This window comes from Patella vulgata, chromosome 7 (assembly GCF_932274485.2).
Source record: "Patella vulgata chromosome 7, xgPatVulg1.2, whole genome shotgun sequence".
Lineage (NCBI taxonomy): Eukaryota > Metazoa > Mollusca > Gastropoda > Patellidae > Patella > Patella vulgata.
The window spans coordinates 25,187,540-25,204,516 of record NC_065885.2 but is presented as its reverse complement, the minus strand read 5'-3'; the positions used below and the strand labels follow the sequence as shown (position 1 = coordinate 25,204,516).

General features: G+C 33.0%; 1 protein-coding gene across 3 annotated transcripts in view; it reads right to left on the bottom strand.

Annotated features, from left to right (window-relative positions):
* Positions 1–16,977, bottom strand: part of LOC126828581 (regulator of nonsense transcripts 2) — a 29,781-nt gene that overhangs the window by 12,601 nt on the left and 203 nt on the right. For all 3 annotated transcript variants that reach the window (XR_007683155.2, XM_050558432.2, XM_050558433.2), the window contains exons 2-18: positions 15,328–15,598; positions 10,749–11,141; positions 10,347–10,554; positions 9,290–9,331; positions 9,030–9,114; positions 8,077–8,153; positions 7,660–7,740; positions 7,188–7,337; positions 6,025–6,242; positions 5,522–5,564; positions 4,624–4,755; positions 4,023–4,115; positions 3,889–3,928; positions 3,430–3,488; positions 3,126–3,218; positions 2,729–2,804; positions 2,004–2,120 (exon numbers count right to left, since the gene is read on the bottom strand). Coding sequence is in view for 2 of the 3 variants with exons in the window: in XM_050558432.2 (XP_050414389.1) it covers positions 2,004–2,120; positions 2,729–2,804; positions 3,126–3,218; positions 3,430–3,488; positions 3,889–3,928; positions 4,023–4,115; positions 4,624–4,755; positions 5,522–5,564; positions 6,025–6,242; positions 7,188–7,337; positions 7,660–7,740; positions 8,077–8,153; positions 9,030–9,114; positions 9,290–9,331; positions 10,347–10,554; positions 10,749–11,141; positions 15,328–15,515 (2,095 nt within the window). In the remaining variant the exon portion in view is untranslated. The remainder of the gene's footprint in view (positions 1–2,003; positions 2,121–2,728; positions 2,805–3,125; positions 3,219–3,429; positions 3,489–3,888; positions 3,929–4,022; positions 4,116–4,623; positions 4,756–5,521; positions 5,565–6,024; positions 6,243–7,187; positions 7,338–7,659; positions 7,741–8,076; positions 8,154–9,029; positions 9,115–9,289; positions 9,332–10,346; positions 10,555–10,748; positions 11,142–15,327; positions 15,599–16,977) is intronic.

Below are 16,977 nucleotides of genomic sequence, written 5' to 3'. Positions count from 1 at the left end.
AATATTCCCTAAGCAATGAACTTGACAAGACTGTATTAGATGAAGAGATGTTTTATTCCAGGACGCGAGTCGGGTGCAAGGCCTTTATCAACTGGTTACAAAAAAATCCTGTTATCGGGTATTTATAATTCATAGGCAAAAGAATTATTGTGCATTGTGTTACGGATTAATATTACCTATACTAGGATTGTAAAAATAATCATAATTCAAATATGTGATTAAATTAAAAATATTAATAATTTACATGAATTATAAAATAATAACAAATGAATATGAATTAAATAAAAGTATACAACCAGGGGTTGCCAGGCAAGATACGCCCACATTTTGCAAGAGATGGGTAGAGAACAAGCTAAAAAAACAAAAGCGAAATTTCTTGCAATCAGGGACCATAATCCCAAAAGTTATGGTGTGAAATGTGCAAATATCTATTTTAAGTTTCATCAAAAATCCAATAAAAATTGTGACTTATAGAGGGTCCACAATCTTTGTATTACATACTTTTACACAATTTCCATTAAAGATGCGACCATGTTGTCGGACAGTTTCGTTCCAACTTTCCCGAAATTCGAACTTAACCACCATGAGTTTGAATTTTATGAAAACTGGACAGAAACTGCCCAACAAAATGGACGCTGCCTGTACGCAAATAGGTTGTGGTTCCTGTAGAGGTCATTATGGTGATATATTTAAACGGTTTTTAAAATGGGATAAAAATTGTGACCTCTAGAGAATTCACAAGCTAAAATACATGATTTTTCGTACAATCAGGGCCATAATCCAGGAAGTTATAGTCTGATATGCGCGAATATCGAAAGATACCAAGATCTCTGGGTTATAAACATACATTTCAAGTTTCATCAAAATCGGACAAAAATTGTGACTTTTAGAGGATCCACAACCACAACTTTGTCTGGCGTTACTTCCGGTCCAACAAAGTAGATAAACACCAAGTGATAGCGCTTCAGGGTTAATTTATAATTAATAACGCTGTAAAATGACAAATTTAACTATATTAGAAGCTGTATAAGGATCAAATAAAGTCTTGTTGGCAATAAAAACGATGGGAAAGTGCTAGAACTAGTGAGTATTGTGAGATGATAGCAGACAAAATGGCGTCAACAAGTTAAAACAAAATGGCAGGTGATAAGTATTGTTTAATGGTCTCGAGCGAGACATTAAGTAATATATTGTAACAACATGAGGGCCGTGAGGCCCGAATGTTTTTACAATATATTACGCAATGTCTTAAGCTCGAGACCATTAAGCAACTTAAAATACAGACACTTGCACGTGCTTTGCAATGAAATACGTCACTCGAGTTCAATATTTTACCAAGTTACGCTTGGCACATTGCCCGTACGATTATTTGAAATAATGGTACTCAAACATCAAAGGGTGACGTCACATCTGTATTTTAAACCTTATTAATACTATAATATATAGTCAAACAGTAGTATATTCCAAATCCCTTCAAGTGCCTGTGGTATTATGATCTGTAATAAATAGATTACATTAAACTATCTGTCTCAGTATCATGATCAGTAAACTATCCATCTCAGTATCACAAACTGTAATAAATAGATTACAGTAAATTATTCATCTCAGTATCACAATCTGTAATAAATAGATCACATTAAACTATCTGTCTCAGTATCACGATCTGTAATAAACAGATTATATAAAAATACCAGTCTCAGCATCACCGTTGTAATAACTTGATTACATTAAACTATCCATCTCGGTATCATGATCTGTAATAAAGAGATCAGAATAAACTACCAACCCCATTACCACCATCTGTAATAAAAAGATCACATTAAACTACCAGCCTCATTATCTCCATCTATAATTAATGTATCACCAATATCCTGTCTTCATTAGCCTGGTTCGTGTAATAAGTATAAAATAATCCCCCATCAGTCTTAGATCCCCATCTGCAAGAAATAAATTATTCTGACAAACAGAGAATGACCAGGCCATTACCCACTACTTGGTCTTACCTTCCGCTTCAGGAGGTAGAAATGTTCCATCCTCTGTTTCTTTACCATCAGTATCTAGAGCTTCTTCAACTGATATCTCTGATTCAATCTCCTTCTCTAGATCTTCTACATCTATCTCTAATAGAAAATAATAATATATAATTTAACAGTCACAGTGACTAGATCATTTTCAAAATGAAGATAATGCATCAACTGTTTTTTGTAATAATTAACTAAAGGAAATGCAGAATTCTTTCTTTTTTCTGATCTACAAATCTGTTTAATCAAACATCAGTTCTGTTTCATATAGTAATTTTTAAACATAAATTTCCACAATAATTTGATCATGAAATATATAGAGCTTAAAAAGATGAGACATCTTTCATTTGAATATAAAAAAGAGTGTCAATAGATGTGTTGATTTGTTTGCAAAATGGGTATCTGAGATCTAACTGATTTTGTGTTGATGAGTCAACAGGTTTAGCTGAAAGCAAAATTAAAAAAAGTAAACAGACTGACTTCTGCAAAATATTTCCAAACAAAAATTAAATCGTATTGATATGGTCTTATCACAAATCAAAGACATACATCAGATCAATGCAATTCAACACTTTATCTTGGCTTAGTTTCTTTAATTTGGAAATGAGATTTGTATTTTCTGATCAGAATAAAGACATTTAAAAAAATAAAAATATCTAGATTTTGGGTAGTAAACTTAAAGATTGAGCAAGCTTTAGAATATTTACCTAGTTCTAAAGTAGAATCTATATCTTTCACATTTGTTTCAGCTGCCTGTGAATTTTCACTGTCTTTATATAAAATCTAAAAAAATTGTTTTTATTTTAATAGATTATAAAAGTCAAACATGTCACCTTTCTCTATGCCTCACTTTTAGCTAAATAAAGTATGGTCAAATGTATAATTGACTGAATATATATTCTGAGTCATTTCCAATTGCCATGTGACAGAAAAGAGCACACCTGGTAAGTATGATTTTTGAGAGGCAAACGTTGCTTTTTTGAAACTACTGACATTTTTTTGGTTGATTATTTTGGAGAAAAACAAGGCGAACAGCCTACTACAGTAGGGTTGTGGAAAGACAATGACTGAGCAGTTGCTAAAGTTTGAAAAACATAACTTTACCCCTGGTATAAAAGCTTTTAAATCTGGTAAAGTTTCGTAAAATGTTCTGGTATCTTCATCTTCAAATAAAGTTATATCACCTTCCAACTGAAACTATATAATCAATATCATTAGTTAATACTTTGTCTATTGATTTATAGTATTCGGAAACTGAAAGCTGGTGTTCATGGAATCAATCACTTCTTTAGCTTGTAGACCATGCACAAGGTTGTGATGAGGAGCAATAATATGTGTAATGAACTGTTGCATGATTTAATGGACTAAGGTTGCAAAACAATCAATGTTTTTTTATTCTAATACCTACCTCTCCTCCTGTAGCACTAAAAATATCAAAGAAACTCTCGTCTCCGTCTAATTTTATTTCTAAAGATAGAAAACAAGTTAATTGACACCATATATGATAGCTTTTAAAAACAATAAACATAACAGATGACAGTGAAATAGAGAAATCTACAGCTAGTGGCTGTGTCTATATTCCGGACATGCTTTTAAATTTGTCAGAACTAACAAACATTATCATTTAATTATTCAGTTATTTATAACAGATGCACACTTTAGCATTACTGAATCGCTAAACATTGTGAGGGGTCAGTGTTAAATGGAGAATTGTTTAGGGGTAGCGCCTTGAGCATGCATACTAGCATGGAACTGTGTGCAGTATAAATATACATATTATTATTATTACAGTGCAGATATTTTGTTCTGGATTATAGATGGATAGCAAACTACTATATCTTAAATAAATAAGTCATATTACTCTTACCCTCATCAGGTAAATCTGGCATATCTTCATCTAATAAATCCTACAATAAAAAATAGCATCATCATAAACCATTTTCCTTTTATTATATTTTTTACCAATATAATGGTGGCTAATTATCAATTAGTATTACTTACAACAAATGTAGCTGTTGCTGCATACAGTTTTTGATATGCCCCATGAGCTGCTTCATAGACTTCCCTTCTTTCTGTACTGACTTCACCTTTAGTCTAAATAAAGAATTAAAACATAAATAATTAACAGATCAAAACATCATTTAGCTTTTTCCATCAGCAGCATTTTTTAAAGGTGGCTTTAAAGCCACTACCTTTAAAGTAAAAGCCACTACCATTGCATTCAAGGTTTTGGTGACAGGTGCAGTAACTGTGAAAAAAATCTTTACATGACTTTGAATTTGGATAGGATTCTCCTTAGCACTGGCCTAACAATTCAAGTAATTATGAAAAAAACATTTACAAGCAGATTTACAAGGTTTCGGTGATAAGTGCAGTAACCCTTTGAATTATGTAGCATTCTTCCTTAGTTAAGACTAGTAGAACAGGTCCAGTTATTCTGGTATAAAAACTCTGACCTGTGTACAAGTTTTCAGTAGCAGGGACAGTGACTCTGAAAACATTTCAAACTGTCTAAATGGTACAAGTTTGAAATGAAAGCTATGCTACATGGTTATCATATAAGAAAATTTAATACAGAAAATAATAAATCATTTAATCTTACAATTAACATTCTTCTGTTCTGTTTTTCCATGGTTTTTAATTTCTTGTGATCTTTTGTTAAATGATTACATAATGATGTATAATAATCTTTCAGTAGATTTCTACATGGACCCTGACGTTTAGGTGGTAACATCTGAAGATAATATATAACTATAAAAAAACTAGATCTTGTCAACACACTGTATCAACTATCACAATAAATATCTTTACTTCAAAATTTGCCAAAATAATTATTTGAGTCTGGATCAGGGTTCTTAATCCATTTTGAAACGAACTGGCCAGAATTGGATAAAATGAGTTCTCTGTAGGAAATAGGGTAACTATAAGCTCCAAATCCCTTTAATATAACCAGACTTCAACAAAACTAATTCTTGGTAATTTGCTATGGTTAATGTCGCATTCTGAATAGGCTAATATATGTTATTTCCACAAAAAAATAATGACAAATAAGTACACCATTCTGAAACTTTTCCATATTTAATTCACGTATTGGTTTGAAGGCCATGTCAGTAAAATTCCTGAATAAATTACTGTCTTCATTTATTCGATGGATAAAGAGAAACATTTGTAATAAGATATAGTTCATCAGTAACATCAATGGAAATTAGGATTTTTCAACTACGGCCAGTATCAAAAATTGCTGTAGCCAAAATAAGCTGATACTGCACCATGGCATTTCCTCATATTTAACACAAATTGTTGGTTTTGTCTATCACGTAACTTGCAAAGTTTTTATTCATTCGTAGACGATAGACAAACTGCACAATGATCACATGACAACCATAATTGAAATTGCTTTACAAAATAAAAATCTGTACGACTATTATATACCTTACATTGAAGGCAAGATAACCATCAGAAGATTTAAATTAGTTGTTTATAAGATATAGTTTACTTACTCTACTCCTGGGGATTTCTTTCCCATATTTCTCAGCCAACAACCTGATCAAGTAGAGAAAAATAATTTTTATCAAATAAAATTTGTCAACATCTATAGAATTCGGTATGAACAATATCAGCTTAAGAAATTGCAATCACATCATAATACACAACAAGCAGTAAAATTCAGAATCATTGCAATATTTCGTCAATCAAGGTCAGTACATCCTGAATTAAAATTGACAAATCAAACACATCAACATACGGTAGATAAAACAAAGGGACACATGAATAATGAATAAATTTAACTTATCCTATATTTTAAAGGCAATTCTTTCTGACTTCATGTCATGCAACCCATCCCATAATTCAAAGGCACTTCTTTATGACTTTGTGACTTAATAGGCACTTCTTTATGACCTTGTGACTTAATTTAAACCATCTCATATTTCACTTCTTTATGGCTTTGTGACTTAATCGAACACATCACATATTTCAAAGACAGACACAGCTGTAATCTTACCGATATTTCCGAGGAATAAGACCAGCATAGTCATCTCCACAGTGTTTACAGAAACTAGATATAATAGATAGGTGATTATGTTCCTCTTTATCATTGATAATTAAATATGATAGTTGATTAGCTAATATAGGTAAACCTTCTTTAAAAGATATAACTTCTACTGATAATAACTCCGCAAATAATCTTAGATCTACTCGATATTTACTTGCATTGCTAATCTGAAAAATATATCATAAATATCCCCATTGATTTAAGTTTATATTTGTGTTTGTTCATATTTCAATAAAGACAGATCCATGTGCATACACAATCTTATGATTATGCTTCAGGGATAGGATTGACACAGCGGTAAGTGCACTAGGTCTGTTACTAACCATGCAGTTCAACTCAATTTGGCGAATGTCTAATCTTTGTGTTCTTGAATAAGATGTGTTATCTCTGTATTTTATTCAACCGGCCAGCAGGTGTTAGAAGAAAATTGCAAAGTAATCAATATCTTCTATATCTTGCAGAGAAATAACTTTTAAGGAGTGGTAATAATATTAAAGAATGTTCTGTTTGGTGCTAACACTGTAACCCAGGTATCGTTTAATCTTGTGTATCTAGCACTAATTTCTTTCACAGTCGAAAATATCCAATCTTTGTTTAAAAATTTATAAAAACTGTTTAAAATCACCATAAATCGTTTAATTTGTACATGTGTCCAGTTTAAAGCTGACTGATTAATTTTGATAATGAGTATCCAATTTACAAGTATTTAATTTCCTGATCACTGTTCAAAAATTAATCATTATACATCATTAATCAATTGGGTTGTTTATTTTTTAACAATGATTGAGAAATTAAACACTTGTAAGTTGGACACTCATTATCAAAATTGAATGGTCAGCTTTAAACTGGACAGAAGTACAAATTAAACGATTTATGGTGATTTTATAAACAGTTTTTACAAATTTTTAAACAAAGATTGGATATTAAACGAATGTGAAAGAAATTAGAGCTAGATACACAAGATTAAACGATACCTGGGTTACAGTGTAAGATGGGGTAAAGAAATGTAAGTCATCAAGCGACTCCCAATTGTATAAACCATATGATAACTGTGCAAATATGTCATTATTCTGAACAATAAAAACTAACAATACACAGGCAATCTTGTTTACCTTTTCATCCTTCTTATTCAACAATACTTTCTGAAAATTATCTTTCAACATCGTAGAGAAATCAGCATATCTTTGATGTATCAGACTACTGAGATGTACAGCACAGTTGACATCAGACATCTTTAGCTTCGTATCTGCTAAAGCAGATGCCTGAAATGAACATAATACGACTGAACTTCAATGTTATTACTTAGTAATATTAAAGACTATCTAGATATCATAATTGCATTGAAATTATACAACAGTATTAAGCGGACCAGGAACCAAGAATGGCGTTTTCGCCATCATTTTTGAATTGTGACGTCTTCTGAAAAATTGAATAACTATGTCAAATTTCATGTTGATTGTACTTGAATTGACAAGAAGAAGAAGAAGAGTAGCACTTGGGGATCAGTTCCTTGTCCAAAAATCACTGTGTAAATGAAATTATGAAATATGACATATTATAATAAGGTGACAATAAATTACTTACACATTCTCCTATATACTTAGATAAATTTAAACCATTAAAATCTTTAATCAGAGCATCTTTCTGTGAATCAACCAGGTTACGCTTAAAATAGAAAAAAAAATTATCGTTATCATATATAGTTAAGGTATTGGTTTAATGAAACTATTAGAAGTAGAAGCAAAGTTATTGTGTTCCAAAGCACTGATCAATCAAATTGCATATCTCTGCTCCTCATTAACCTCAATCAATTCACCTAACGAACATCTATACCATGTTCGAACATTCTACCCCAATTCTAAGCAGAGTTATTGTGTTTCAAATGCTGTGAGGGACAGCTACTTTGCATAAGTAAAAAATGCTCATCATTGAACTTAGACAAACATCTACATCAAGTTCAAACATTCTACCTCAATTAGAGATCATCGCTACTCTACTTACTAATTTTTTCACAAACGCTGTATTTTTCTTAAGACTAGAATCTAGTTTACTGAAAAATGATTCTTCGGGACGATTCTCTGGAAAAAAAATTCAACATCTTTGTTAACCTTTGTACAAATAAGATCTTATTTTGCTGGTCTTTCTATGATTTTACCACATCGTTGATCAACCAGGCCCAGGAGATCAAAACTCCTTATTTTCAAAACAGAGTGGACATTCAACCTTTTCTGAGATTATTAACAACTAAGACACACTCGGGACAAGATGAATACGGCTCCTCAATTTGAAAACATGGGGTGTTTATTGACCTTGTAGCAATGGATTATCTTCTGTGATTTTTAACAGTTGTTATTCAACAAAATCTAATTGCCACATAAATAAGAAATAAAATTTAATTTTCTAATCTATGATGAACATTATTTTTTTTTCATTTGATTTATATCTGCTAAGCTTCAAGGAAATGTCATATTTGTGCTACAGTGTTATTTAGTAAATCATCAATGCCTGTATATATCTTTAACAGCTTTTGTAATAAAGAAATAAAGAAAAATAGCTGATCATAATTTGTATTTTTTTCAAATATTTTCAAATTATCCATGACTTAATCCATGCAATGATGTACCCAAATTGATTATTCAACATTTAATTAAGAAACCAAAACATCAACAGTAAATAATCTCTCTGCTTGTATACAACTGAATTAGAATGAGGCTCATCAAAAGATTTTACCCAACACTAATAGGTGGCACTGGCTTGCTTATATTATCTGCAGAGGCTTCTGAATGTTGCAAAATTTCTCGTCTGATAATATCTTAGTAAATAAAGAATGGAATTGAAGTATTTTTGGACTGAAATTCCTTTTAGTTTCGACTTCCACAGCGAATCCCTCCAATGATGACCAACAAATTTCAGATCTACTATATTTTACAGATGTTTATAGAAAAATATCTTACCAGCTGCTTTCACATTATTTTCTTTCAGTGAATCTTTAAACTCTAATCTGGCTCCAGTTTCTTCAATAAACTCATTTAAGTTGTCCTGAAATCAATTCATAACTCTGTAAACTAGCAATCTCTAGTGCAAAATTCATAGCGTACATGTAATATTCTGATGGTTTACTAACAATATAACTTTGGAAAAATCACAATAATTGCTCTAAGTCAGTCTCCCTAGTATTTATCATTGCCATACAATGTACAATTGTAACAAATACCTGTTCCTCTTTTAATCTCTGTGCTTCTTCTTCAGCCTTTCTCTGTAACAATAAAAACACAATTTCATCAATGTTAAAAAAATTTCAATAACAGTTTTGAGTTTAGTAGTTAAAAGGTATTAATAGTATTAGTAAAAGAATATAAAAGAAAAAGACTGTTAGCTAGGCAAGTTCGTAATAAAAATCACATTTATAACCATCAATCCAATCTACAGACAGCACACATTCCAAATACATGCAGCTGTCATAGGTAATCCAAATTTCAAAACTTCTATAATTTAATGGAAATAAGATTTGATCAATGAATATATTTCACACAAATAAAATTTGATTCGTTCATATATTTCTACCTAAATATAACAATTACTTTTTTTTAAAATTAAATATGTGTTTATGTAAAAGCTAAATCTACTTATTGCAGGTCTTTTTTTTTGGGGGGGGGGGGGCTTCAAAAGTTACATAAACTATTATTTATACATTTATTCATATGACAAGAGTATAATCAACTCTCTAGATAATCGGATGGCAGAGATTTTAGCAGATTACAAATTGGCTGCCATTTAATGATTTAATTTAAAAATGGCAAAGCGAAGATAAGTCTCGAATAACAAGCACCGTTCTTACGATAATAAACAATCTATGCCATATCTTGTCAAAACTCCAAATGGTGATAACTTCACTCGGAATAAAGTAATTTGAATGAAATTTTCAATATATTGATTTTGCATTATCTATTTATTATATCAAGTACGGTCAGCTGTTTATCTAAAGCTTACATAATTCAACTTTAAGTAAGTACATTAATTTGCATATTTGTGATACTGAAAATTGAAGAAAAGAGCTTTTTAAAATGATGCAGCCTTTTGTAGGGAAAGGGGGGGGGGAGGAGAGCAGGAGACTAGTCCACACTGACAGTTTTAGTCTGTGCAAACTCTGAATCTGGTGATCACACATTGTTACAAAATTACCTGTAAATAACTAAAATACCTGCAATATAGTGTAGATGAAAGACCAATGTCCTAGAAGGAGCAATGCAATACAATTTAGAACAACCCACCTTTTCTTCTTCTTCTTTTTTCAATCGCTCTTCTTCTTCTTTTTGTTTTGCTTCTTCTAATTTTCTTTCTTCCTCTTCTTGTTTCTTCTTCTCTTCTGCCTCCTTTAGGGCTTTTTTCTCTTCTTCAGTAAGTTTCGGTGGTGGAGCCGGTTGTTGCTTCATTTCCCGAGATTTACTGTAACTATGGGAACTGGAAGAACTGGAAGAACTGCAAATAGATGGAAACTAAAACAATACATACAAATTATTTTTACAAGATAAATGTATAAACTTCAGACATGATTTTGAAATTGTTATGTCATCACAGTGCCAGAAAACTTAATTTAAATTTTACAAGTTAATCTTAAAAGCATGGTAATCAGCAAGTAACGGAAAACTTTATTTTAGTTAGCAATAACTTACATAGATTTCTTTTCTGGTTCTTTCCTGTCACTGTCCAATTTTCCCCTCCTTCCATAACTACTTTCTTTCCTATCTCGATCATAGCCACTGTCTTTCCTATCTCTTCTATCTTTATCACTTTTATCTCGATCATAGCCACTATCTTTCCTATCTCTATCTCTTCTATCTTTATCACTTTTATCTCGATCATAGCCGCTATCTTTTCTATCTCTATCTCTTCTATCTCGATCATAACCACTGTCTTTTCTATCTTTATCTCTCCTATCCCGATCTCTTCTATTATACCCACTATCTTTTCTTTCTCTATCACTCTTATATCTTTCACTCTTATCTCTATCATTCCTGTCATAGCCACCATCTTTTCTGTCTTTGTCTTTTTTATCTCTGTCATAACTACAAGACAATTATTAATATTATTAATAATATGAAATTAAATATATTGTATATGTTATATTGAAAATCAAATGATCAAGATCAAATAGCCACCTCCGATTTTCACTAAAATTGGTACACATGGAAATTAGAGTTGCCCAATTACTACATGTAAATATAAAATTTTGTTGTTTTTTTCCTCTCTTATTCATAAATGAGATTTAAATTTGTCCACAGTCAGATCAAAATTAGCTAAATTTCATACAGTTGATTAAATGCCATATGCATACAACTTACAAAGGAGGACATTATAACACCCTAGATTTCTGAAGATAAGATATTGAGAGAGAGAGAGAGAGAGAGAGAGAGAGAGAGATGGGTTTAATGTCCACTCGACACAAACTAACTTATTTTGGGACTAACATATGGATCAATTTTATTTCATTATTTCGCTTCAGCAGTGGGAGGTGGGACAGGCGACCCTACTCCTTGTCACATACAAGCAGGGATTCGAAACTAGGTCGTTAACCATTCAGCCACCCAACCTCCCTTACATTGCAAGAAATAACCAACAAATACCGTATAAGTTTAATTTATCTTGTTACTTGTGGTTGAACATTCACTAAAGTAAGTTATTAGAGCTCATTTCTGGCTTTATTTTTGATCTGGTCTACAGTCCATGCGAAAGCCGTCGGACCTTCGGTCATTACCGATAAAATAGCTCTCGGTCCGGTATTTTCATCATGAATACCGGCCCGGTTGTCCGAAAAGATTCTGGACCCGGTTTACTGACTGCTGGTTGTATTAAATCATCGCCGTATTGGCACTGACTGACGGCACTTCGTGTACGGACTGTTGAATTCTCGTTTAATTTATTGTGTTAATTTCACTATTGTGTGCCATGATAGTCGCAGGACACGATAGGCCTCGGTGTAATTTTACATGCAAAATTAACGGTTATATTTGTCATAAACAATCGATGTCAAAACGATATACTGCCACGATGTTATGAATGTTGAATATTTTCGTTAATAATACGGCCGCATTAGGTAAAGTTGTATAGTAAGAACACGCGTGTTCACATATTCTGCACGATATATGCGGTTACATTTCCAACCAGTCATGTAAAGCTGCATGTCTAACTAGTACATTTTGAAGGACACGCATGCATAAGACTATACATGTTTAGAGTGCATAGTTAAGAATTACTCTCGAATCACGGCAAAGATAGACTTTAAAATTGCAAACTATAACGGTATTTAGGTTACCGGTCTTACAAATAGAAATAAGACAAATAGAACTTGCAACGAGAGTCGAAAGTGCTTTCAAATCAGACATAAGAAGCTCGTACTTACCCCAAAAATGAAATGAACGCGACACAAGTCTCCGATGTCAGAGAATTTTAGTAAAGTATAACCGCTATCAAATCCACACAAAAATCCAAGGCACTCATTTTATTTTAGAAAAGAATAACTGTAGGCTCGATAGAAGAGCCTATTCTACATGAATTCCAAATCAATGGTAACTGTCAAATTGTATGTTGTCATTCTCGTGCAGATTTGTTTGAATAACAAAAATTTTTCTGTGTATCAAAGATCAAAGAATAAAATCGCACGTAGCCACTCTTTGTTGTTTTTATGCGAATTCAATTTATCTAAAAGGGGCTCCCGCGCAATTTAAGGAATTATTTTTGACCCAATATTAACCATCGCCAATTTTTTAAATCATGGGATAAAGTCAATTAACAAACAATACGGGTCTACTTTATTACAAAAACATTGGTGAACTTACCATTTTATCTAAAATCATAACGCTAATCAACAAACAATACTATTGTTCTTTATTACAAAAACATCGGTGAACTATATTGTTTTTGTACATATTGTATTTATTTATTTGTTTGTACTATATGTTATACCTGATGAGTCTTTGGCTTAAAGAAATAAAGAATTTGAACTCAAACTAATCGCTGTCGGGATGGCAAGCCAAGCTAGTTGATTATTAGGTAAATAAAACAATATAAACAACCAATGAGTAAAACTGATCTATTCTAATCAATTAAATAATATACAAGTCAAGTACCGGTATTACCTTAACCGTGGATGGGTTTGCTTGTGGACGGGTTAAGGGACACTCAACTTACAAATATTAAATCATCGCCGTATTGGCACTGACTGACGGCACTTCATGCACGGACAGTTGAATTCTCGTTTAATTTATTGTGTTAATTTCACTATTGTTTAAAATGTAAACAAAATCTTATCTCGAGTACGTAGTACCGTATATCGAACTAGTCTAGAAAGTAGTAGGCTAGGTTAATCCAGACTAAAACGAAAGTCCTTTTATTGTATTAATAACATTGGCTTCTGGTAGACTCGATTGTCATCTAAGGGATTATATTTTCTTTGCTCAGTCTATTTATTGTTATCATTAACACAAAATGACAATTAAGGAAGTGTGCGAAAAAGTCTCTATACAATAGATAATCTTTGTAATAAAGTAAAGTATTTTCCCCCTTATATATACTGTTTGTTGTTTTTCGAGTTTTAGGCCATTATTACTTATTTTATGCATATTTTTGGTATGAACTTTTTTGGAGCAGTAAAATCTCATTCGGTCCAGTAATAGTTGGAATAATACCTGCCCAAATGTCCAGTAAAAACAAGCCAACAGTGAGGCTGATGTCCCCCGCCGAAATCCGCAAATAAATAGATGCCACATATTAATTAATCGCACATCTATTTTTTTCAAAAGTATCGAGCAATCAAACTGTTTATCAACTATACACTAAATTTCATCACTCTCTATCAGACAGAATCAAAGTTATATTGTCCCAAAGCATCGACCAAGGAAATTGCTTATCTCTGCTTAGCTTGAGATCGATATGTTAATCATTGAACTCAGTCAAGACGAACATCTACATCAAGTTTAAACATTCTACCTCAATTAGAAGCAGTGTGAACATTTTAGCTCAATTAGAAGGAGAGTTATTGTGTTCCGAAGTCTCGGCCAATCAAATTGCTTATCGCTCTGCTTACCCTGAGCAGAAAATGCTCATCATCGAACTTAGTCAAGGTACTGATGTAATAAAACTATACACCAAGTTTCATCACTCTCACTTAATTAGAACTAAAGTTATCGTGTCCCAAAGCATCAACCAATCAAATTGCTTATCTCTGCTTACACTAAGCAGAAAATGCTCATCTTCGAACTCCATCAAAGCATTGACCTAATATACACCCACACCAAGTTTGAACATTCTAGGTCAATTAGAAGGAGAGTTATTGTGTCCCAAAAAGTGTGACGGACAGACAGACGGACGGACAGGCAGGCGGACAGACAGACAGGCGGACGAACCCATTTTAATAGTCCCCTGCTTTCTTCAAAAGGCGGGGGACAACTAAAGTTATCGTGTCCCAAAGCATCAACCAATCAAATTGCTTATCTCTGCTTACCCTAAGCGGGAAATGCTCATCTTCGAACTCCATCAAGGCATTGACCTAATCAACACATACACCAAGTTTGAACATTCTAGCTCAATTAGGAAGAGAGTTATCGTGCCCCAAAGTATCAACCAATCAAATTGCTTATCTCTGCTTACCCTAAGCGGAAAATGCTCATCTTCGAACTCCATCAAGGCATTGACCTAATAAACACATACACCAAGTTTGAACATTCTAGCTCAATTAAAAGTTATCGTGTCCCAAAGCATCAACCAATCAAATTGCTTATCTCTGCTTACCCTAAGCGGAAAATGCTCATCTTCGAACTCCATCAAGGCATTGACCTAATCAACACATACACCAAGTTTGAACATTCTAGCCCAATTAGGAAGAGAGTTATCGTGTCCCAAAGCATCAACCAATCAAATTGCTTATCTCTGCTTACCCTAAGCGGAAAATGCTCATCTTCGAACTCCATCAAGGCATTGACCTAATAAACACATACACCAAGTTTGAACATTCTAGCTCAATTAGGAAGAGAGTTATTGTGTCCCAAAAAGTGTGACGGACAGACAGACGGACAGACAGACGGACAGACAGACAGACGGACGAACCCATTTTAATAGTCCCCTGCTTTCTTCGAAAGGCGGGGGACAAAAATATCATTTCGCATGGACTGCTGGTCTACATTTAATATTGCTACATGGTATAATAATTTCAAGTTCTGAAAGCAAAATGGAAATATTGATCCAACACAATAATACCTGTCCTTTTTATAGCCAGATGATGGACCATCTCCTCCACCTCTTACTTGATCTCCACGACCTCTAGAGCTATCTTTTCTCTTCTCTTCAACCTTTTTCTTTGGTGGAACATCAGATTTATCGCTCTTCTCCTCGGCCTTCTCTCCAACTTTTTCTTCAACTTTTTTATCCTTTTCATCAGATTCCATCTTTGGACCTTCAACAGTGTCAGTTAAGCTTACATAACTTAAACTAAACCATTTCTAAACTGTCTTAAATGGGACCAGGCTTTCTACAAAAAGGAAAGTTATGTAAGTAAAAATGCTAAGTAAAACAAGCTTCAGCAATAGCGGTATGTTAAATATCTATTATCGTTCTCTTAGTCTTTGTCTATTTTTTTGTGGGTAGGAGTCGACTCAACGTTTTCTGTGAGTTAATCCTTCATATATATAATAATACATTGGTCACTTTAATTACTTCAAAGTATCAATGTAGCATTTTAAAAAAATGTTAAATAAATTTGCCCTCATTTAAAAATACTTTAAAACAGTATTTGTTTTATTGCCATATCATGGAATTCCCCAAATCAGAAATGAAATGAAATGGGGTTTAACTTCCTACTGTTCTGCTCCTAAACTGGGCTAATGAAGACGGGCATACGCCATACAGTGTGCTTTGAGGGAAATTTTGCCCAGGCAGCCGCGCTACGGCCTACTCTTATATCGATAGATAAAACGAATGTTAAGATATAATTGATCATGCGTTCCTGTGTCAATACTTGATCCTACACACCTTGGGATGTTATTTCCTTTGATCTCCCATGCATGTTATGAAACGTATCAACCTGTTACATAGTTGTGTTAAAATAGTCACAGTCGTGGGAAATGTCCTTCCCTTATGGGTGCGTTCAGTATTGAAGTCGAAGGACGAAATTAGTGTGTAAATCTGTAGTTGAAAGAGAAAGGATAGGACATTGGAGTTGGCGTATTCGTTTATTAGAATCTTTGTTTCAGCTGGTTTACTAATGGTAAGAGGAAGAACAGACCGGACATGCGCCTCGACCATTTGGATTTGTATTTAACAAAATAAAGTATTTATAAGTCTATGAAAGTGTTCCTTTTTTACTTTCATTCACAAGAGAAACCTGACATCCTGAATATGACCCTGAATCTCCCGATATGCATAAGAGCAGGTCACTCCTGACATGTATCGACGTTTGCACTATACTACTTGCAGTCAATGCATAAAATTTTACCTGATGTGTGATAGTTATAGTAGGCTATTACAACATTACTATTACTATGCATACAATTTTACCTGATGGCTGATAGTAGGCTATTATTACAACATTACTATTATATTAAGGTAGTGAATAAGACATAAGTGATGTGAAACGTGTACATATAGTGATATTAACCACCTAGGCTACTCATCACTGGATAAAAATAAAAGTGTCTCTAAACTAACTCTAACAGCACAGAATTATATCTTATAATAAATTAGAGAAACGTAATCATTTTATATTAGCCCAGATCTATGCCCGTTTGAAATTCAATAAGACATACACAGACAGTCAAAATCAAATCAAATAAAAAAAATCAGCCTGGAATGAATATGAAATAAATTGAATGAGTATTGAGTAAGAAAACAAACGTGCTGTTACGAAAGCGG